The 21,911-nt window shown below is 42.2% G+C and overlaps 1 protein-coding gene, 1 long non-coding RNA gene and 1 other non-coding gene across 3 annotated transcripts in view; 2 read left to right on the plus strand and 1 right to left on the minus strand.

Moving 5' to 3' along the window:
* Positions 1 to 21,911, minus strand: part of Amn1 (antagonist of mitotic exit network 1 homolog) — a 39,156-nt gene that overhangs the window by 9,463 nt on the left and 7,782 nt on the right. Inside the window, exons 2-6 of the mRNA XM_008827000.3 lie at positions 20,438 to 20,570; positions 15,893 to 16,037; positions 9,331 to 9,548; positions 8,845 to 8,901; positions 7,607 to 7,718 (exon numbers count right to left, since the gene is read on the minus strand). Coding sequence (XP_008825222.1) covers positions 7,607 to 7,718; positions 8,845 to 8,901; positions 9,331 to 9,548; positions 15,893 to 16,037; positions 20,438 to 20,570 — 665 coding nt within the window. The remainder of the gene's footprint in view (positions 1 to 7,606; positions 7,719 to 8,844; positions 8,902 to 9,330; positions 9,549 to 15,892; positions 16,038 to 20,437; positions 20,571 to 21,911) is intronic.
* LOC108490496 lies at positions 256 to 8,316 on the plus strand. Its single transcript, XR_001872302.2, has 3 exons — positions 256 to 549; positions 3,067 to 3,353; positions 8,053 to 8,316. It is a non-coding gene; the product is annotated as an uncharacterized LOC108490496 (long non-coding RNA).
* LOC115069228 lies at positions 21,011 to 21,117 on the plus strand. Its single transcript, XR_003848501.1, has one exon. It is a non-coding gene; the product is annotated as a U6 spliceosomal RNA (small nuclear RNA).

Below are 21,911 nucleotides of genomic sequence, written 5' to 3' on the forward strand. Positions count from 1 at the left end.
TGTAGCGTCATAGATCCACCACACACATGTACGGCCAGCTGACCCATTCACTGTAGAGGAGTGCGCATCCCCAGCTTCAGGATGGAGAATTTCAAATGATCCCAACAATCCGCTCAAGCTAAAGCTCACCCAATTTTCAAACTGTCGACTATATATACTCTATTCCCCATGATAGCCGCTTCTGCTCTGGGAGGCCCACATCAACCTATGAATCTGACTTGGGTCCTCCAAGATGTGATAGGAGGTAATATTTTGTTTCAGATCTCCCAAGTAGCACCTCTGGCTACTTGGTTCCCAACTCTGCACTCCCGTTTAGGTGCCTTCTTTGATTTCAATCCTAAGGGAGGCGCACATCCTCATGCTCTAACTAACTCTCCAGGCCCATACAGAAAACCAAGCTGGTTCTATGTTTGCCCAGGGCCCGGAATGCCAAAATACAAGTCCCAGAGAAGCAGGTGTGGAGAGGACAGCACTACTTATTGCGCTCAATGGGGCTGTGAGACAACGGAACACATATGGTGGACCCCTCAGGGAGAAGATCTTATTAAGGTAATGTGGGAGCAACCGATACCCACTAATCCTCATAAAAATGGTAGGCTCAATATTAGTTTTACTGAAGAAGGAAAGAGAGCCACCAGCTGGGAAGTGGGAAAAATTTGGGAAATAAGACTATGTGGGCTGGACTGAACCAGATCCAGGAACTTTATTCTCTATTCAACTAAGAATAAAAGTTCCTCAGTACCAGACCTGTTCAGTCCCCTTGGGACCAGGTGCTGTTTTAAAGGTCACCCCAGAATCAATCTTATCAACCACAGCAGCCCCTTCAAATAATGGTTATTCTGACAGCCATGGCCTTCCTATAGGTGACACTGACCTGCTTTGGTCATTAATGGTCCAGACTTACCAGGTGCTCAATGATATCAGGCCAGACCTCACCTCATCATGCTGATTATGTTATTCATCAAGGCCCCCATACTATGAGGGAATTGCATTCATAGGAAACACCACCCTAGCACCGGACCAAGGCAGCTGTAGGTGGGCTCAGCAGGAAGGAATCAGGCCTATGTTACAAAATGTTTCAGGACGAAGGCTATGTATAGGCAAGCCCCCTCATGAGTACACTGCCCTATGCAACCAGACTCTGCCAGTGCTGGCCAATAACTTGTACTTGCTACCACCAGATCAAGGATGATGGGCATGTACTTTGGGATTAACCCCATGTGTCCATTTCTTAATCAATCATCAGATTTTTGTGTTCTAGTACAACTAATCCCTAGAATTATTTATCACTCAGACCAGGATATAAATAGGGCCTGACCAGGCAAGGACCCCTTCACCGTAATTGCTAGGAAAGAGAAGCTGTTACTGCCATCACCCTATCCGTTCTTCTGGGATTGGGACTGGCAGGAGCAGGTACAGGAATTTCGGCCTTGACCTTACAAAGCCAAAACTACCATAGCCTTAGAGCTGCAACAGACATGGACATCCAGAACTTAGAAAAGTCTATTTCCCATCTACAAGAATCCCTAACCTCCTTGGCAGAAATGGTTCTGCAGAATAGGAGTGGCCTAGACCTGTTGTTCTTGCAGCAGGGAGGCCTCTGTGCTGCCCTTAAGGAAGAGTGTTGTTTTTATGTAGATCACTCTGGGGTCATCAAAGAATCCCTGGCCAAGGTTAGAGAAAGCCTGGATCGAAGAGAGAATGAATATAGGGCTAAACAAGGATGGTTTGAATCCTGGTTTAATAGCTCCCCTTGGTTGACCACTTTGATTTCAACCTTACTCGGACCCCTCCTCATTCTGATTATGCTCTTGACTTTTGGGCCTTGCATTTTAAATAAATTAGTAGCTTTTTTATGGGAGCTATACAGCTAATGGTAATGTGAACCCACTATCAGTCCCTCCAGAGTCTGGGTGATGAAGAACATGAGATGAGGGGCCCCCAAGGTACTAGTCAGAGCGGGGAATGAGAGACCTGAGTGAGTCCTTCTTGGATAAAACCTCCATGGGACTGACCCAGCCCTGGGCCCTGTTCCAAGAAAAACCACAATACTTGGAATGGACAGAGAACAGCTCCCCTGCCAACGGTCAATTAACCAGGGACAGGAAGGTACTAAAAGTCCAGGTATCTTTTCAGATTTCCTGAAGCCAGCAGTTTATGGTTTGGCACTGAGCTGCAACCAATCAGATGCTTGCCAGGCTGGAGACCCCCTACTCCCCTACTTGCTGAACTTGCTGAACTTAACCTATAAAAACCTTTGTCTCCCAAAGCAAAGGGTCTCACATTTGAGATCCGCTGAGTCGGTGACAGAGTGGCCCCAAGCTTAAGCTTGCAACAATAAAAAACCCTTGTGTGTTTGCATCGGTCGGCTCCTTGGTGGTCTTTGGGGTCTCGCAAACTGGGCACAACAATATAGGCAGGCAATGCATTTATACACATAAAATAAAAAATAATGAGCTGGAGCCAGGTGTAGTGAGGCCAGCTGGGGTTATAGGGAGACACTGTCTCAAAAAGACTGAAAAAAAAAAAAAAGAGTGAGCTGGGTGTGGTGGCGCATGCCTTTAATCCCAGCACTTGGGAGGCAGAGGCAGGTGGAGCTCTGTGAGTTCAAGGTCAGGCTGCTCTACATAGTGAGTTCTATGCCAGCTGGGGCTACAGAGACCCTGTCTCAAAAGACCAAAATAAATAAATAATGAAGAAAAAATTTTAAATTAGGAAAAAGGAAACCAAAATAAATATAGAATTGCACGTTAGGGTTAGGACCCAGGTTTGATTCTCAGCATCCATAAGATGGCTAACAACCATCTGCAACTCCAGTTTGAGAGGATCTGACACCCTCTTCTGACTTCTGCAGGCACTGTATGACACCACTTACATACATGCAGGCAATACACTCATACACATAACATAAAAAATAATGAAGAAAATTTTAAAAATTAAGAAAAGGAAACCCAAATAAATACAGATTGCAGGTTAGGAATATAAGTCAGTTGGTACCATGCTTACTTAACACATACAAGGCCCTGAGTCCAACAAACAAATATATTATATATATTTACCATATAGGCTGAAAGTAACAGAATGGTTACAGCTGTATTGTGTGAAGAACTCTGCAGAAGCTGGAGTGGCTACAGGAACAGAAAACAGGGAAACACTTCCCAATTCATTCTGTTAATCCACCACCTTGACACCAGATCGAGTCAAAGACATCACACAACAACAACAACAAAATCAAGGTCTTTTGTGAATACAGACTCAGGATTCAGCTGGTCTGCATTTCCCTTTGGAGGTTCTAAGGAGAATTCACTTTCAACTTTAGACCAGCACATTCCCTCCATTCCTGCTGACTCAGGGTAAGCAGCATGCTGACATAACTGCTGCTATCTCCCCTTCCCCGCCCCCCCTCTTTCTCTTAAAGCTTATGCATATGCATGTATGTCTGGGGGGTGGAGGGTAAGTGCATTGAGTGCAGTTGCCCTCAGAGGCCAGTGAGGGTGTCGGAATACCCTTGAAGCTGGAATTACATGTGGTTGTGAGTGGATCAATACGAGTGCTGAGAACTCAGGTCCTGTGCAAGAACAGTACAGGCTCTCAGACAGAGCAACCTTTTTTTTAGGCAAGGACTTACTTGGCCAAGGTGGCCTAGTACCCAGTACTCAGGAGGTAGTCTAGACTGGCGGCAGCTGCCTCCACACCCCCTCCTCCTCCCTCTCCCTCTCCCCCTCCTCCTCCCTCTCCCCCTCCTCTTCCTTCTTCTCCCTCCCCCTTCTTCTTTTTTGTCTTTTTGAGAGAGGGTCTCCCTGTAGCCCCAGATGGCCTTGTCCTCACAGAGATCCTCTTGCCTCTGCCTCCCCATTGCTGGGCTTCAACGCATAAGCTACCACACTCAGTCCAGGCTGGCCTCCCAACTTATGACAGACAATCCTTTGCTACCAGGTCTGGCTTCTCTATCTTCCACTTAAAAGGATCTTTCTGTTTACAATGGATCAGCTCCTTATTTTAAGGTTGAGTGATGGTCTGAAGGGTGAAGTCAGTCGTAGTTTAGCAGCACAGGTTGCTTAGCAAGGTGTGGCCCTGGGTTTAATCCCCAGCATGGAAAAAAATAAGTCAGTGTCAGTGGCATAAACATTCAGAAGGTGGAGTGAAGGGACTGTGAAATAGTGTTCCTATGGCTTTAAAAATATGCTTGATTAATTAAGCTGTAACCTTGAGTATGTACTCTGTAGAGCCCTGTTTCATGAGAAAGTTTATGCAAGAATGCTTGCTGAGGAGTTATCTCCGGAACGCCTGTAACTCCCCTAGCTTCTCAGGAGACACCTGCTCTCCCAAGAAGGCATACTATGGTGATAATGCTATCTTGCTCATGTTTTACTGAACTGCTATATTCTAGCCACTTTATTATTGTTTGTTGTTCTGTAAACATTCAGCTGTAGCTCTAATGAGCATAAAAGCAGAGCTGCCTGTGCTTTTGGCACTCGTGTGGTGTGTGTGTGTGTGTGTGTGTGTGTGTGGTCTTTTTCTCAGTTCTGTGGTAATTCATTCAGGTCCCATGGCTGCCCCACTGGTGGTCACAGTGGAGGTAGGCAGAAGGATCAAGAGTTCAAGGCATGTCTTGGCTACAAAGAAAGTCTGAGGTTAGTCTGAGCAATATGAGACCCTGTCTCAAAAAAACCCCAAACAAATGGAAAAACAAACAGACCCCAGTATGTATGAACCACTGTTCTTATAAGAAGCTGGTTCTAGTTTAGAGCAGCTGTTTTGGTTTATACTCTGTTGGTTTCACAGACAGGAGTATATGATAATGATTCTCTAGCTATCCATAGCCCCATACATTCATAAATCATAAATTTATGTACAAAAAGCAATCTAAACAGTCTATTAGCAAACACTATCAACATGTTTATAAGATGATTTGGTTTAGTCAGTCATTGCTTAGGATAATCTTGAGTTGAAGGTGGGAGTCACAAATTTGATGGTCTGCCTGCATGTATATGGCAGAGCCAGAAGAGGGCGTTAGAATCTCTGCAACTGGAGTTAGGGACAGTTGTGAGCAGCCGTGAGGGTGCTGGGAACCAAATCTGGGTCCCCTATAAGAGCAACAAGTGGTCTTAACTGCTGAGCATCTCTCCGGCCCCCATTCTTCTTCTCCTTTTTTAAATGAAGCAGGGTTTGGATTTAATAGAGATATTTTAATATAGGGTTAAATAAGAAGGTTAAGAGAAAAACGAAGCCTCAGAAGAAATTAAGACAAACCCAAGAGCATAGGTGTGGCTTCCCAAAGAAGAATCAGAACATACCCAAGTATACATATGGGCTCTCAAGGGAGAGCCTGATGGTCTTTCTTGTCTTTTTAATAACTGAAAGGATGGAATTATAGTCACAAAATTACCTAAACTAGGGAAAAATTATCCACACTAAGTGCTGAGTAAATTATATATTCATAATGCTTAAAGTTTATCAAGGATATTATAGAATATTACAGATTGGATAATAATTCCATAGTCCACACAGTACAAGCAAATAGCTTTATTTGAACAATTTTTTTTTTTTTGGTCATTTTGAGACAAGGTCCCCCTGTAGCCCCAGCTGACCTAGAACTCACTATGTAGACCAGGCTGGCCTCGAACTCACAGAGATCCACCTGCCTCTGCTGGGATTAAAGGCATTTGAACAATTTTTTTAACACATTAATTTGCAAGTCCACTAAATGAACAGGAACTATGAGATGTCGGGAATGGCTAGGTAGGTAAGTTTTTCAGTATCAGAAATCATTTTAGCTGGGCATGGTGGCACATGCCTTTAGTCCCAGCACTCGGGAGGCAGAGGCAGGCAGATCTCTGTGAGTTCAAGGCCAGCCTGGTCTCAATAGCAAGTTCCAGGCCAGCTGGGGCTACAGGGAGACCCTGTCTCCAAAAACACCAAACCGAAGAAAACAAAAAAAAAAAAAAAAAAGAAATCATTTTAGATTTTCTAATTATATTTTTAAGTGTTTGAACCTCTGAATAAATAAGAATTTTTTTAGGATTTTTAAAATTTTTATTTATGTATGTGTCTATGTGTGTACATGTGCATGCAAGTTGCCTGTTCCTAAGCCAGATGATGGTGTTGGATCCTGTGGGGCTGGAATTAAAAGCAGTTGTGAGCCATCTTACATGGGTGTTGGGAACTGGACTCCAAGCTTCTGTAACCACTGAACTATCTCTCTAGTCCCTTGTTTATTTTGAGATGAGGTTTCATGTAGCCCAGGTTGGCTTCCCACCTGCTATGTAGCTGAGGATGGCCTTGAACTCCTGATTTCCTGCCTCTGCTCCTGTGAAATACCATGCCTGGCTTTGTAGGGGATATGAAAGACCAAAATAATGATGCATTACAACTTCTGTCCTTTAGAGGCTAACAAATGCCTGGTTGAAGCAATATTTATAGCCATTAGATGGGGAATGATCTAATGAAATTAAGTTTTCCTGGCTTTAAGACTCAAACCAGGTAGACAATTCTCTTGAATCCATTACCTATCAACATTTCTTTGGTCACCAGTGATCTCAATAATTATATGATTTCTCTCAAAAAACTCCCAATCTGAAAATCTAATTAACCATGCCAACACATTTCCAGATTTGAAAGCTGATAGTATTCTGTTGTCTCTATGTTAATCTAGACATACTTGAGCATTTTAATATTTGTTTTACTGAACTCAGTTTTTGGATTATACTTTCTAAAGCTTTTACTCATGACTGTTTCCGCTTCCTGTGCATGCACTAGGATTACAGGTGGATTCTGGGGATACAAACTCTGGTCCTTGTGCATGTGCAGCAAGCACTTTACCTGCTAAGCCATCTCCTCAGCCCTCCAGGAGTAAAATTTTTGTTGTTCTTATTTTGTTTTGTTTGAGGCAGGGTCTCACTCTATAGCCCAGCTTGGCCTAGAATTCATTATGTCACTCAGGCTAGCCTTGAACTAGAAGCAATTGCCCTGCCTTAGCCTCATGAGTGCTAGGATTATAGGCGTGTCATTATGCCCTGATTAAATTATTCTTTTTTTTTTTTTTTTGGTGTTTTTGAGACAGGGTCTCCTTGAAGCACCAGCTGGCCTGGAACTCGCCATGTAGACCAGGTTGGCCTAGAGCCTAGATCTCATAGAGATCTACCTGCCTCTGCCTCCCAAGTGCTGGAATTAAAAGTGTATGCCACTGCACCTGGTGGTTTAAATTATTCCTACTCTCAGTTTTTACATCTTGAGCAAATAATAGTTAATTGTTCATGTAGCATATTTAATAGATAGAATATATATAAACTTGAACTTTTTTATGGTCTACATAAAGCATCATATTAGTATCCTGACCATGACTACTGCTGCCATAGTCATTCTTATGTAGGTAACATTACCGAGCCTTACCACCATCATAGTCACCAGAACTGATCTCTACTTTGAGTGAGATTTTCAATAGATCATCAGATCATCATGAGCAAGCCTATAAAGCGGGTGTATCATTGCACAATTTACAGGTAAGGACATTGAATAAGGGAACTGAATGATTAGGAATTTTCCCAAGGTTACACAGTTGGTAAAAGATGAAGCTGAGACTTAAGCACAAGCAATTGTGACTGACCTGTTATTAGGGGGCATCCATGGAAGAGCAGTATACTTATCTGAGGACAGGCAGTGAGGACAGCTTCTATAGCATCATCAGTCAGATTTCCACAATATCCCATATTAATCTCCTACATGGGAAAAAAAAGAAAAGGAAATCAAAAGAAATCAACAATAACGACATGAAAAAGTTTAGGAATACTATTCTACAAAAAAGAAACAAATATCGACTTAAGGAAAAAAACTATATAGAAAGGGTAGTTGGGTGTTCTTACCCCTGAAATACCCCTTAGCACTTGGGATATGGAGGCAAAAGGATCAGAGTTCAAGGCCAGCCTCAGCTGCATAGCAAATTCAAAGACAGGCTGCATGAAACTTGGTCTCAAAAATCAAACAAACTCTGTCTGTCTGTCTCTCCCCCATCCCCCCTTCCCTTCTCTCCTTCCCTCCTGCCTTCTGTCACAGGGTGATATGGCAGGGAAGACCTCATTAGATGCCAAGACATGGATATTGGAACATCTCACCTTACCAAACTGGAAGAAATAAATTTCTTTTCTTGAAAAGGACAAAATGCAACAACCAACCAATCAATCAAACAAACAGAAAAGAAAATAGGGGCCTGTGAGATGGGTCAGTAGGTAACCGTACTTTCCATGCAAGTCTAATGACCTGAGTTCAATCCCCAGAACCCAAGTACAGGTGGAGAGAACTGACTCTGCAAAGCTGTACTCTGACCTCCACACATGATGTGATTCTCTCTCTCTCTCTCTCTCCTCTCTCTCTTCTCTCTCTCTTTCTGTGTGTATGTGAGAGAGCAAAAGAGAGAATAAAAAATAAATAAATAAAAAAAGAAAACAGAATGAAAATCTGGGTATGGTGGTGACCTGCTATAATTCTAGGACTGGGAAAGTTGGAGCAGGACTGCTACAAGTTCAAGGCCAGCCTGGGCTACATAAAGAATACCAGGCCACCCTGGGCTAAACAGTGAGAACCTTTCTCAAAAAACAAAATAAAAATTTTAAATGCCAGAGGATAAAAGGAAAAGAGCCAATGAGATGGCTCAGCAAGCAAACAGCCTTGCCTGCTATGCGAGGCTGGAGACCCATGTTTGATCCCCAGAGCCCATGGAAAGATGGAAGGAGAGACTGTCTTCTGACCTCCAGATGTGTGATGTAGTACTGCTCCCCACAATAATAATAAACATTTTTTCTAAGGATAATATAAAAGTTAGCATTTTTATAGACATTTTAAAATTACCTCTAATTTTTTGGCACACGGTCCACTAACAAGTCCAACCACACCATTGTCAGATACCTAAGCAAAGGGAAAAAGAAACATATCCTATGATGAAGAGGAGGGAATTTTCTAAAATGCATATAACCATTACATTAATTACCACCCGTTTAGCAATTTTAGTCATACAAACCTCCTACTTTTGTTACTTAAAATGACTAAAAGGAATATGCAAATTATATTATAATTATCAACAAATTAAATCACAAAATGGGCAACAATTTCAACAACAAAAGGACTAAGTATGTTCTTCTAATTAGTCATGGGTAATAATTAGGACAGCACTAATCTATACATTGCAAGTTGTTTTCTTTGTTTGAGATAGGGTCTCCCTGTAGCCCCAGCTGGCCTGGAACTGCCCTCGATCTCAGAGACCTACCTGCATTTGGGATTAAAGGCATGACATGCCACCACACCCAGCCATATGTTTCAAATTTATATCTCATTTACCTGTGTAGCTGAGAAGTCAACACACTGCAAAAATGGGCAGTTTTTCCCCAAGGCGTGTAAGGACACATCAGTAATACTTAAGCAGCCACCCAAATCAATGATCTTCAGCAGCCGGCAATTGAGTGCAAGAGCAAGGACACCCTCGTCAGAGACACGGCCACATCCTTTCAAAGAAACTTCGTGAAGGTCTGAACAGGATGAAGCCACAACTTTTATTCCTAGAGGAAAACATAGTTACTATCAACAAACTACATAACCTAACATTCTTTGACAGTTAGGTAACCTCTGGGGATGCATGTTAAACACATACAGCTTGACAAATAGATTCCTGACTTCACTGCACTAAACACTTCACTAAAAATGCAGTAAGATACCATTTCAGTCCAATGGTCAGAGTTTCCTTGCATTACCTTAATACCCTGTGTAATACTCCTACCAATGTAGTGACTGGATGCAATGATTTAAGTTACTTTTGTCTTCTATTTGTAAAAGTTGTTTTTGCTTTGGAAATACTTTTCTGGGAAATTTGAATCTATGTATCCTAGGTCACTCATATTTGGTTTAAAATAAAACTATTTTCTTATTTCCTTCAAAGCAAGGTTATTATTTTGCATATAAAGTAGGTAAGAGCTCCACCACTGAGTTATATATAGCCACACATACGAGAAGTATGACTGAGACCGATTCTCATTTTAGCAAACACTGGTCAATCATGTCTAGAGACAAGGTGTTGAGGCAAGAAAGGTAAATTTATGGAGGTGGTGGTTTTGTCAGTGGTGAGGGCTGGAGAAGGAGGTCTTAGAGCTAGAAAGACCAGAGGATGCCCTCTATTTGGTGTTTCCAGGTTCCTGCCATGGGCAAAGAACTGAGACAAAGGAAGAAATCAGGAGGAAGTTTTAGAGGTAAAGGACAGATTCAGGAACGAGTATGGGCCTCTTCAGAGCATCAAGACTTACAGGTTTTTCTTGGTAGGCTTTATGTTAAATCTAGGGGGCCACATACATTTTTTCTTTATCTTTTTGAGACAGGGTCTCCCTGTAGCCACAGCTGTCCTAGAACTCACTATGTAGGCCAGGCTGGCCTTGAACTCACAGAGATCCCCCTGCCTCTGCCTCCCGAGTGCTGTTATTAAAGGCGTGCATCACCATACCAGGCCATAAGTTACTTTTTTTACTAGGATGGTTTGACAAGGAATATTCCACTCATCATGTGAGGATGGGGGTTAAGTCAGATGTGATGTGAATTTACATTATTTTCTCTTAACACAATGGCCATGTGATGGTTATCGATTATGTGTAAACTGCGTAGTTCATGGCGTTATTATTATTTTTTTGGTGTTTTTGAGACAGGATCTCCCTGTAGTCCCAGCTGTCCTGGAACTCATTTTACATTTCTTTTTTTTCCTGTAAGTTCTTCCTTTGACCCTTGCTACTCCCTGATCAGTTCCTACTTCAGGGGAGATAACTCTTGTCACAAAGAATAAAGGTCTTTTATGGGAGGGAAAGGAAGAGAAAGCCCCTGTTGTAGGGTGTCTGCCAGTGTACACCTCCGTTTCCTCTTTCCTCTGTCCAGAACATCACAATGGACTTTGACCTCCTGTAGCTAGTCTGTTTTATATAATTATTTATATATTCATTCATTTTTCATTCTCCCCTTCCCCTTTTTTAAAATTATTTTTATTTTATGCATATGCGTGTACTGCCTGCATGTAGGTAAGTGCACCTGTGTCACGCAATGCCCTCGGAGGTCAGAAGAGGCGAAGAGGCTGTCGGATCCCCTGGGACTGTAGTTATGGACAGTTGTTAGCTGCTATGTGGGTGTTGGGATTCAAACCTGGGTCTTCTGAAAAAACAACCAGTGTTCTTAACCACTGAGCCATCTCTCCAGCCCCTCTCCCCTTCTCTTTTTAAAACAGGGCCTCACTATGTAGCCCATGCCTCAAAAAGAAAAAAAAAAAAGAAAGAGGGATGGAAAAATCAGGTGGTCTGTTAAGATTAAGGTGGAGCCAAGCTCTTCCCTCACTGAAGCTGGAGAAACCATTTTGAAAAAAATTATGGGTGGAGCTGAATTTGGGATACAATTCCAGGGATGGAGTTCCAGCAGATAGTTCCAGAAGACAGAGGGTTCCAAGAGATCTCTAGGGGAATGGGTGTTCAAGCCCACTCTTAAAAACTAAAGAATTAGGGGCTGGAGAGACGGCTCAGTGGTTAAGAGGGCTGACTGCTCTTGCAGAGGACCCAGGTTCAATTCCCAGCACCCATATGGTGGCTATGAACTGTCCTTAACTCTAGTTCTAGGGGAATCTGAAGCCCTCTTCTGAGCTCTGCGGCACTACACAACATGGGTGCACTCACATACATGCAGGCAATATACTCATACACATAAAATAAAAATAATAAATAAAATATTTAAAAGAAAACCTAAAGAATTAGGCTTTTATTTGTTCAGATAACCATGTCAGCTTAGTAGCACTGCATCATAGTGCCCTATGTGAGGAAGACTCTACTCTGCATTCAGAAAGTCCCAAGGAAAAAGGGAACTACAGTCTGTCTGTGGTTATTCACGTAACTGTGTGACAACAAAAGCAAGGTTTTCCATGATAGCTCATGACAGAGCACCCACAGGCATGGGACTGGAAAAGGCCTGAGGAAAAAGGGACTGTCCGGATGTTCATAGGGCTTACCCTGTACTATGACAGAAAGACAGGCTGCTACAAGTTAAAGGCCAGCCTGGGCTACATAAAGAGTATCAGGCCAGCCTGGGCTAAACAGTAAGACCCTTTCTCAAAAAACAAAATAAAAATTTAAAATGCTACAAGATAAAAGGCCAATGAGATGATTCAGATCTTGTCAGTGAGATTAGGCAGCTAAAAAAAACCTGGCAAGGCCACTCCTCATGTTGTGCCTGAGGGAAAGAACAAGGGAAATTTGGATGGGGAAGCAAGATACCCTCCCTTGCACCTGTTTGACCTAGAGCTCTGATTTTCTGCATTCAAGCCTAGACTGAAGTTTAACCAGAGAATAAAAAAGGCCTCTAATGGAATACATCATCATAGGAGAGATGGTAGGGTGTTTAGTTTGCCTCCAGGTACTGGCACAAGTTAACTACTGTGGGACTAAGCCTTCAAACATCCTGTCACCTCTAATATGGCCAGGGAGAAACTCACATTAGGCAATAGCAAAGGCGGATACTTTTTTTTGTGTGTGTGTGCAATATTTTATTATTTTTATGTGTATGAGTGTACTGCCTGCATGTGAGTGCACCCCTGTCGTGCAATGCCTCAGAACTCAGAAGGCTTCTGATTCCCCTGGAACTGGAGTTAAGAACGGTTCAAAGCTGCCATGTGGGTGCTGGGTATCAAACCCGGGTCCTCTGCAAAAGCAGTCAGTGCTCTTAACTGTGCTGAGCCATCTCTCCAGGCCCAAGGCAGATACTTTTATTAACTTGATTCTCCTTGATTATGAGCGCTAACTGCCATGTACTCATGAACTTAGAAAATTCAGAGGTATCAAAGAGTGACATTCCAAGATCAAGTGTTCAGACTTTTGTCACTTCCCATTCCCTATGCATGATCTAGTAGATTCAAAATTTTATTTATTTGTATTTTCTGTGTATGAGTGTTTTGCCTGCATGTAGGTAGGTTGTGCAATGCCCAAGGGTGTCAGATGCCCTGGAACTGGAGTTACAGAAGGTTGTTAGCTGCCATGTGGGTGCTAGAAATTGAACCCAGGTCCTCTGTAAGAGCAGTCAGTCCTCTTAACCGCTGAGCTCTCTCTCCAGTCCTATAGATTCAATTTTAAAAGATGTTTGTTAGTAAATTGTCCTGTGTTGCTTTGAACTCAATGGAGAAGCTGACTATGGAGATGGGATTTGGCCTTCCTACTTCAGATCCAGGGTATTTAAATTTCAAAATGTCTTCAGAAAGCTCATGAGATAGGGCTGGTTTCCAGACTAAGTGACCCAGAGGAAGACACAAACAACCCTATATTAAAAAACAGTATTCCCCTGAGAACAGCTAGTACAATATTACCAACAGAAGTTATTATTCTAATGAGGTCTACTCCTTAGGCTCCAGAAGGGGAAACACCCTTAAGCTTGCCACTCCCTAAAAACAGTAAGAGGCAGGCTACCTCCTGGACTAACCTTGAAATAATGGAGAATTTCCTTATCTTTAGTGGAAGTAAAAATTTAAAAATCTGGGACTGGAGAGATGGCTCAGCAGTTAGGAGCACTGATGCTCTTGTAGAGGAGCTGAGTTTGATTCTCAGCATCCATATGGTGGCTAACAACCATCCATAACTCCAGTTCCAGGGGATCTGATGCCTTCTTATCTCTGAGGGCATTGCACAACATGGGTGCACTTACATACATGCAGGCAATGTACTCATACACATAAAAAAATAATATTTTTAGAAAAATTTAAAATTCCCCAGAACCTTAGGGGAAACTCCCATAAGCTTGTTACTCCCTAAAAACAGTAAGAGGCAAGTCAACTCCCTGCTTAGCCTGAAGGTAATAATGAATTTACTATCACTTTAGAAGTCCTAATCTTTAAAACTCCCCACAAATTTAGGGGTGCTATCCTTAAGCTTGCCATGCCAGCTCCCTACTATTGCCTGGAATAAAGCCACCTTGCCTTTTCTCTCTCCCCCTAACTACCTCCTCCCTTCCCAGTTTAAGTGCCCCTATTTTCCCCTTGATAATACATATCTGTCTCCTATTATCCCTTCTTCTTGAATTCCTTCTTCCCCTTTACTCCCATGGTTCCTTGCATGTCATTCCCTTCTCCCTTCCCAGTTGAATACTCCCATTTCCCCCATGGTAGCATCTGTTTCCTACTATCCCCTTCTTTTGGGCTTTCTTTCCCTTTATCTCCATGCTTCGTTTCCATCTCTCTGGCTCCTGCTGTTACATCAGGATGTAACATATAAGGAATTGGTGCTACGATCCACAAAGGATAGAGAATATATATCTCTTGCTTTACTGAGTCTGTTACTTCACTTAATGTAAGTTTCTAGTTCCATCCATTTACCTGCAAACTCCATAATTTCATCTTTCCTTACCGCTGAGTAGAACTCCATTGTGCAAATGCACCACATTTTCATTATCCATTCATCAACTGAGGGACATTTAGGTTGTTTCCATTTCTTAGCTATTGTAAAAAGAGCAGCAACAAACATGGATATACAGGTATCTCTACAGTAGGATGAATCCTTTGGGTATATGCCAAGGAATGGTATAACTGGGTCATATGGTAGATTCATTTTTAGTTTGAAACAGGGTCTCCCTGTATCCCAGCTGGCCTGGAGCTCACTATGTAGACCACATTGTCCTTGAACTCATAGAGATCTGCCTCATAGAGATCTCTCATAGAGAGCTGGCCTGGAGCTCACTATGTAGACCACATTGTCCTTGAACTCATAGAGCTCACTATGTAGACCACATTGTCCTTGAACTCATAGAGATCTACCTGTGAAAAACAGGGCTTTGAAAATTAAGTTTTCTTTTCTTTTTCTTTTTTTTTTGAGACAGGGCCTTCTGTTAGTCCCAGCTGGTATGAACTTGTGATGTAGACCAGGCTGGCCTTGGTCTCACAAGATCCACCTGCCTCTGGCTCCTGAGTGCTGAGATTAATGTCATGTGCCACCACACCCAGCTAAAGTCTCAATCTTAAAAAGCAAACAATTGTTTTGTGTGTGACAGTCTCACTATATTCCAGGCTGACCTTGAACTGGCGACGTAGCTAGGGCTGGACTTGAACTCTTGATTCTTTGGCCTCCACCTCCCTACTACAGGGATTATAGGCTTTTGTTATCATACATGGCTAACAACAAAAACCTTACCTTTGACCAAATATTACTGGTTATGCCTTCTCAGACCAGGCAGAATATTTAAAATGTAGAGGTATGCAGTCATTTCAAGTAAGATTTGTTCATTTTATGTGTATGAATATTTTGCCTGGATGTATGTATGTGCACCATATGACTGCCTGGTGTTGTTGGAGGCCAGAGGAGGACATCAGGTCCCCTGGAACTGGAGTTAGAGGCAGTTGTGAGCTGCCATATGGTACCAAACTAGGGTCCTCTGAAAGAGCATTTAGAATTCTTAACCACTGAGCCACCTTTCTAGCCCTGTTTCTTAACTGGTCATCAACAAGAATTCTAATTAGGATTACTTCTTAATTTGAATTTTTTTTCTGAGTTTTTCCTACTAATAATATAATTCCTATTTCTTTGAATCTTCGTATTTTCTTGCTATGTAGCCCCTGGCTGGTTTGGAACTCACTATGTAGACCAGGTTGGTCTCAAATTTGCAATGGTCCTCATGCTTTTCCCTGCCCAAGTGCTGGAATTACAGGTGCATGCCACCATGCCTGGCTCCTAGTCTTTCTTTTAAAAGTGAGCTTCATTAGACATTTTCACATTGTGCCTAACTCATATTGGCCCCTAACCTCTCCCCTCCCTCATCTTGCTGGTCCTCTCATACTCTTTCTGACATATTCTTTTTCCTTCATTGATCCAAAATTGAATCAGGTGCTAAATATTAACCTAATAAAACATACCGTCTGAAGTTATGCAATCTCTATTTTCTCTTGAGGAGCTTAAATTTAGTGCCTTTAGTTTTTTGCAGTTACACAGGTACTGGAGAGCAGTGTCTGAGACATTACAGCTCCGCAGATCTAGTCTTTGGACTTCAGGATGTAGAACCTGTGAAAAACAGGGCTTTGAAAATTAAGTTTTCTTTTCTTTTTCTTTTTTTAAAATTCTCCTCTGAGCCATCTACCAGCTGCCAAATTAAGTTTTCCATAAACATTTATTCCATAGTCAGTGTTGTGGTGTGTAACAGGCAAGTAGTTGGCAGTGATACAGCAAAGAATGTAGAGTCGTATCCATGTGGAGATGGGTAGGACAGGAGAAACTCAAGTTAGTTTCCAGCTGGAGCTGAATTATTGAACTAGTTGGTTCAGAGACAGGATCCCTGGACCTGAAGGGCACAGCCACTGCAGTGATCATCTCCCCTCGAAGCCCCAACTCTACTAGAAAGTATGCTGTGTGCTTCTCAGCAAGTATTGTTTCTAAGGAAAAAAAAAACCTCCTCCCCTGAAACACCCCCAGAATCTGCTCAGATATCAGGCAGTCTGTACCCACAGAATCAATCCTTTCAGGATGCACCTCTTTCCTTTGCTGTTACAAAGGAAAAACCTAAACAGTTCCTTTGGCTTCACTTGCTCTTAGTTGAGCAAAAACTTGCCAATTTTGGAGATCACATAGTTGAGGAACATCAGTTTCCCACTAGTTTTGAGGACAATACCTGTGCCATGTGGGTTATAGCAGCAGTTGCCTAGATCACCCTGGAGGGACTTGACCACTTTTTCCACCTTACAAATGTCTGATGGGTGAGTGAAATGGAATACAACGCTTGGCGTCTGTCTCGATATTGTGCCTGTCTCTTCTGTTGCCTTAACCTTTGGGTTAGATCTTACTCAGCTCTATATGTGGACATGCTAAACATTTGAAAGGTGTTTTGTCCTAAACTATAATGCAAGGTTACTTTGACAGAGCAGCTTAGTCTTTCCCCACACCCATTTAAGGCTAAAGATGCTTATCACCCACCATGACCAGAAATCCTAGGTCATAAAAAGAGAGGGCACCTAAGTTTTGGGAAGATCTTTGCCTATGTCTAGAAAAGATATGAACATCTCCCCCCTGATCAGGCCCTCTCTCCGTCATTGTTCCTGTCCTGTATCTGTAACCCACAGGCCCCTTTCAGGTAAGAAGCTGATTGTCAGCAAAGCTCCCACTTCTCCATCTTTCAGTCACTTCATAAAGGCTTTCTGTGTCCCCAACATTTGCTTCTCAAGACACTGGTAATTACAAGCAAGAAACCTGACTATAGGGCACTAGTATTACTTCTTTACAACACTTTCTTTTGGAGTCTCACTAAGTATCTCTGGCTAGCCTGGAATGTACTATGTAGACCAGGCTGGCCCAGAACTCACTGAGATCCACCTGTCTCCCTCCAGAGTGCTGATATTAAAGGTGTGTGCTACCATACTTAGCTACACTTTTTTCGTTAATATCTTTTTAAAAAAAGTTTGTTATTAATATTATTAGTGTATGTATGTGTGTGTGTGTGTATCCCCCCACAGTCATCTTGTCGACAATTATTTTTGGTTTTCCTTCTTGTCTTTTTTTTGAGACAGGGTCTCTTGTAGCCCCAGCTGTCCTGGAACTTACCAGGCTGGCCTCGAACTCACAGAAATCCGCCTGCCTCTGCCTCCCAAGTGCTGGAATTAAAGGTGTGTGCCACCATGCCTGACTTTTTTGGTTTTTAAAGATAGAGTCTCATGTAGCTCAGGCTGGCCTCAAACTAATTCCCAAAGCATAGTATAATGTAAAGTCACAGTGTTAGCCACATTCGGGAGTGCTATCATTGAAGCTTGTTTCCTTTTGATGACAGGCTTTGGGAAAATATAAGGAAAAGTCAGAGTAATCAGCAGTTCTAGTCTGCATACAGTGGTGATGGTATGCAACCCTAAGAGTATTTAAAAGCAAGTAGTGTAACAACTACTAGCTATCAAGGATAGAGAGACGGCTTAGTGGGAAAGTGTTTGCTGTGCAAGCATAAGGATATGAATTCAGATCCCCAGGACCCACATGGCGACACATTAAATAAAAAATTTAAAAACTGTATCAAATCATTATATTAATGTTATTTAATATGTAAATTGTATTGCTATACACATAGTTTAATATAGTAAATAAATAAAATAATATGGGAAAGTATTTTAAGCTGGAACAAGAAAACACGCGCCCACGTGGTGGCTAACAGCCGTCCTTAACTCCAGTTCCAGGGATCTGACGCCCTCTTCTGTCCTCTTCGGACACTGCATGACACGGGGGCACTTACATACATGCAGGTAATACATTCATACACATAAAATAAAAATAATAAATAAAATTTTTTTTTATTTTAAAGTGCTTGCTGTGCAAGTATAACGAGTTAATAAACCATTCAGAAGCTTGGCAGGCATGGCAGATACCTGCAATCCCAGGCAGAACTCTACAGGCAGAGACAGAGGATCCCTGTGGCAAGCTTGCTAGCTGGTCTAGATGGAATTAGGGAGCTCCGTGTTTAAAGAGACCCTGCCTCAATAATAAAGTGTAGAATGACCAAGGAAGACACCTGATGTCAATTTCGGGCCTCCAAAGACATGTGCATGAGCACAAACCCCCCAAGACACATCCAAAGAACAGCAACAAAATATGAACTGCACAGCAACATTAGTTAAGTACAAGTTCTCCCTTCCTGAGCACTCATCAGTCCCAATTTACAGGAGAAGGTCATATCTGAAAGGATGTTTCTCATAAATGTTGACTATAACAAGAAAGATGTATACTAAAGAAAAACTGTTATTATGCTTATTCATGGTCTTTCTATTCCAATTCTGCTCTTAGATCAGGAATCAGTAATCCAGTTTGTTTTGAAATAGCTGTGTTCTCCATATGCCTTGTATTGACCACTGGGCACATAACCCTCTCTACATCCCAATGGTGGCAAGGTAAAGGAAGCCTGGCCTCAGTTTGCACCAGCTCTGAGCTGATGAAGGGAGTGAGGGCACTGAGAGGGGCTCAAATGACAGCCTCTAAATCTTGTCAGTTTACATTAGAAGTGAAAGGATGAACAGAAATTATGAAATGTTGAGACAGCATCCAGCCATGATAGCTCATACCTGTGATCCCAGCACTCTCAGAGCTAAGCAAGAGGATCACTGTGAGTTAGGGGCTAGCCTGGGCTGCAGAGTGTGATCCTACAACAACAAAAGAAAAAGTATTCATAACTTTCATCTCAGGCTAGAACATGATCTGTTAGCCAGGGCAGCCATAACAAAGTAGCACCAACAGGTGGCTTAAGCAGCAGAAATTAACTGCCTTATAGTAGTGGCGGCAGGAGGCTTGAAATCATGGCTAGTGGGGTAGGTTCTATTGAGGGCTCTGAGAGAAGCTGGTTCATGCATCTCTCAGCTTCTGGTCCGGGTTGGCAGGCAATCTCTAGGGTAATCTGGAGGGGCACCTCTAATTTCCATCTCCATTGTCTCAGAGTGTTCTACAGAGGACCATCTTCCGTGGCCTTCTTCTAGAAGAACACCAGCCAGACTATATTAGGGGCCCACCCTACTCCTGTGTGAGCTCACCAGAACTAACTATATCTGCAAAGTCCCTATTTCAAAATAAGGTCATATTCTTTTGTGATCCCATGCTAAAGCTGGTGGGAGAGGAGAAATTCTAAATTCTAAAGACAACTCGCAGGCTGGTGATGTAGCTCAGTTGGTAGAGTGCTTGCCTAACATGTACAAAGTCCTAGGTTCACCCCCAACACTGCATAAACCAGGTATAGTGGCACATATTTTCAATACCAGCGCTCAGTAGATAAAGACAGATGAATCAGGTTATCTAGTTTGAGGCCAGGTAAGCTACATGAAACCCTGTTGGGAAAAAACAAACAGAAAAGGAATAAGACAAAGAATAAAATACAATACAATAGAAAATACCAATGTATATGTATATAATATTATAAACAGAAATGTGGTTTGTTCTGAAATCATGATGAAACATACTTCGCTTTGTCTTGATCAAAAGTTTAAGACTTTTTGAAGGTTTGGATAAAAAGAATGCTGGTGTTTTGCCTGCCTATATTTAAGTACAGTCCTGCATGCTATGTCTGTGGAGGCCAGAAGAGTGTATCAGATTCCCTGTAACTGGAGTTGTAGATGGTTGTGAACCTTCACGTGGGTGCTGGGAACTGAACTCAGGTCCTCTGCAAGAGTAACCAGTGCTCTTAACTGCTGAATCATTTCTCTTCTCCAGCCCCCTAAAAGGTTTTCCTGTAGATTTACATGTGGGGAGAGGAAAGGGAAGAAAGGGGAGGAAAAGAAGAGAGGCAGAGAGAGGAGAGTAGGGCAGTAGTGCATCTCCAAGGCTGGAGGCTGGCTTCTCCAGAGTCCTGTCTCAGAGACTAATAATATTACTATATACTCTTGTTCCAAAAAATCTGAAACCATATCTAAATAGTAAAATAAACTTGTTCTATAATTATATACTCTTACCTCACTTATATTGAAATCTGTAATCCGGCCCCGCAGGCTCATTATTTTAATCAGTCTATCTTTGATGTTGGAAGGCAGATACTTAATGTCCGAGATATATCTGGACATATTGACTACTAGGCACCAAAGACATCTGAAATATAAATACAGTATGGTGAGTTATACTGCACCTGCACTAGTAGCTAATGCTTGTCAACGCTAGGTGAATGCAGCACCTAGTCCTTTCACAGTATAGCTTTTGTTTTCATGAATATTTACAAATTTAGTTTGGCAAGAATCATAATTATAATTTATGTAAAGTTATATATGAGATGATGATTTTCTGACCCATTTTTCTCTGGGAATTGAATTCAGGTCTTCTGCAAGAGCAGTCAGTGCTCTTACCATTGAGCCATCTCTCCAGCCCCCTTAAATTTTGTTTTTAAAACAAGAGTCTCGTGTAGCCTAGACTTACCTCCAGCTCACTATGTAGGAGAAGATGACCTGGAACTCCTAGTCTACCTGCCTTACCTCCACAATTTTAGGATTACAGGTGTGTACCACCATGCCTGGCTTTATCCCCATACATTCCAAGTGCTTGCTTTGTCAGCACATCCACTAAAACTAGGATGACACAGAGAAGATTAGCGTGGCCCCTGTACAAAGATGACACACAAATTCTTGAAGCATTACATATTTTTTAAAAAAAATACACTTTAAAGCCAGGCATGTGGTGCACGCCTTTAATCCCAGCACTCGGGAGCCAGAATCTCTGAGTTCAAGGCCAGCCTGGTCTACATAGTGAGTTCCAGGACAGCTAGGGCTACAGGGAGACCCTGTCTCAAAAAGACCAAAACCTTTCCCAAAAAAACCAAAAAAAAAAAAAAAAAAACCAAAAAAAAAACACTTTAAGGTGGCCACGATAGTACATGCCTATAATTTCAGCACTTTGAAGGTGGAGGCAGAGGGATCAGGAGTTCAAAACCATCCTTATAGTGAGTTAGAGGCCAGCCTGAGCTACATGAGATCCTGTCTCAGAAAACCAAAAACTGCCAGGCATAGGTGGCACATGGTGGCACATGCCTGTAATTCCAGTACTTGGGAGGCAGAGGCAGGTAGGTCTCTGTGAATTTGAGACTAGGCTGGTCTGGTTTACATATCTAGTTCCAGGCCAGCCAGGGCTATATAGTGAGAATCTGTCTTAAAAAGAAAACAAGACAACGCCAAAACTAAAGGAAAAAAAACCAACCCAACCAACCAACCAAAAAACACCAAAACAATCAACCAACCAAACAACAAAAAAAATTCTAAAGAACCAAAAAGGGTACTTTCCTAAATTCGTCTCTAATTCTTGAAACAAAATTAGCCCCACTACTCCTTGTGCTGGATAGCTTTAGTGTCAACTTGACACACCTGGGTTGAGGGAGCCTCAATCGGATAATTGTCTCTATTGGACTGGCCTGTGGCCATGTCTGAAGGGCATCTTCTTGATGAG

This window comes from Nannospalax galili, unplaced genomic scaffold (assembly GCF_000622305.1).
Source record: "Nannospalax galili isolate Female #2095 unplaced genomic scaffold, S.galili_v1.0 scaffold710, whole genome shotgun sequence".
Classification (NCBI taxonomy): Eukaryota; Metazoa; Chordata; class Mammalia; order Rodentia; family Spalacidae; genus Nannospalax; species Nannospalax galili.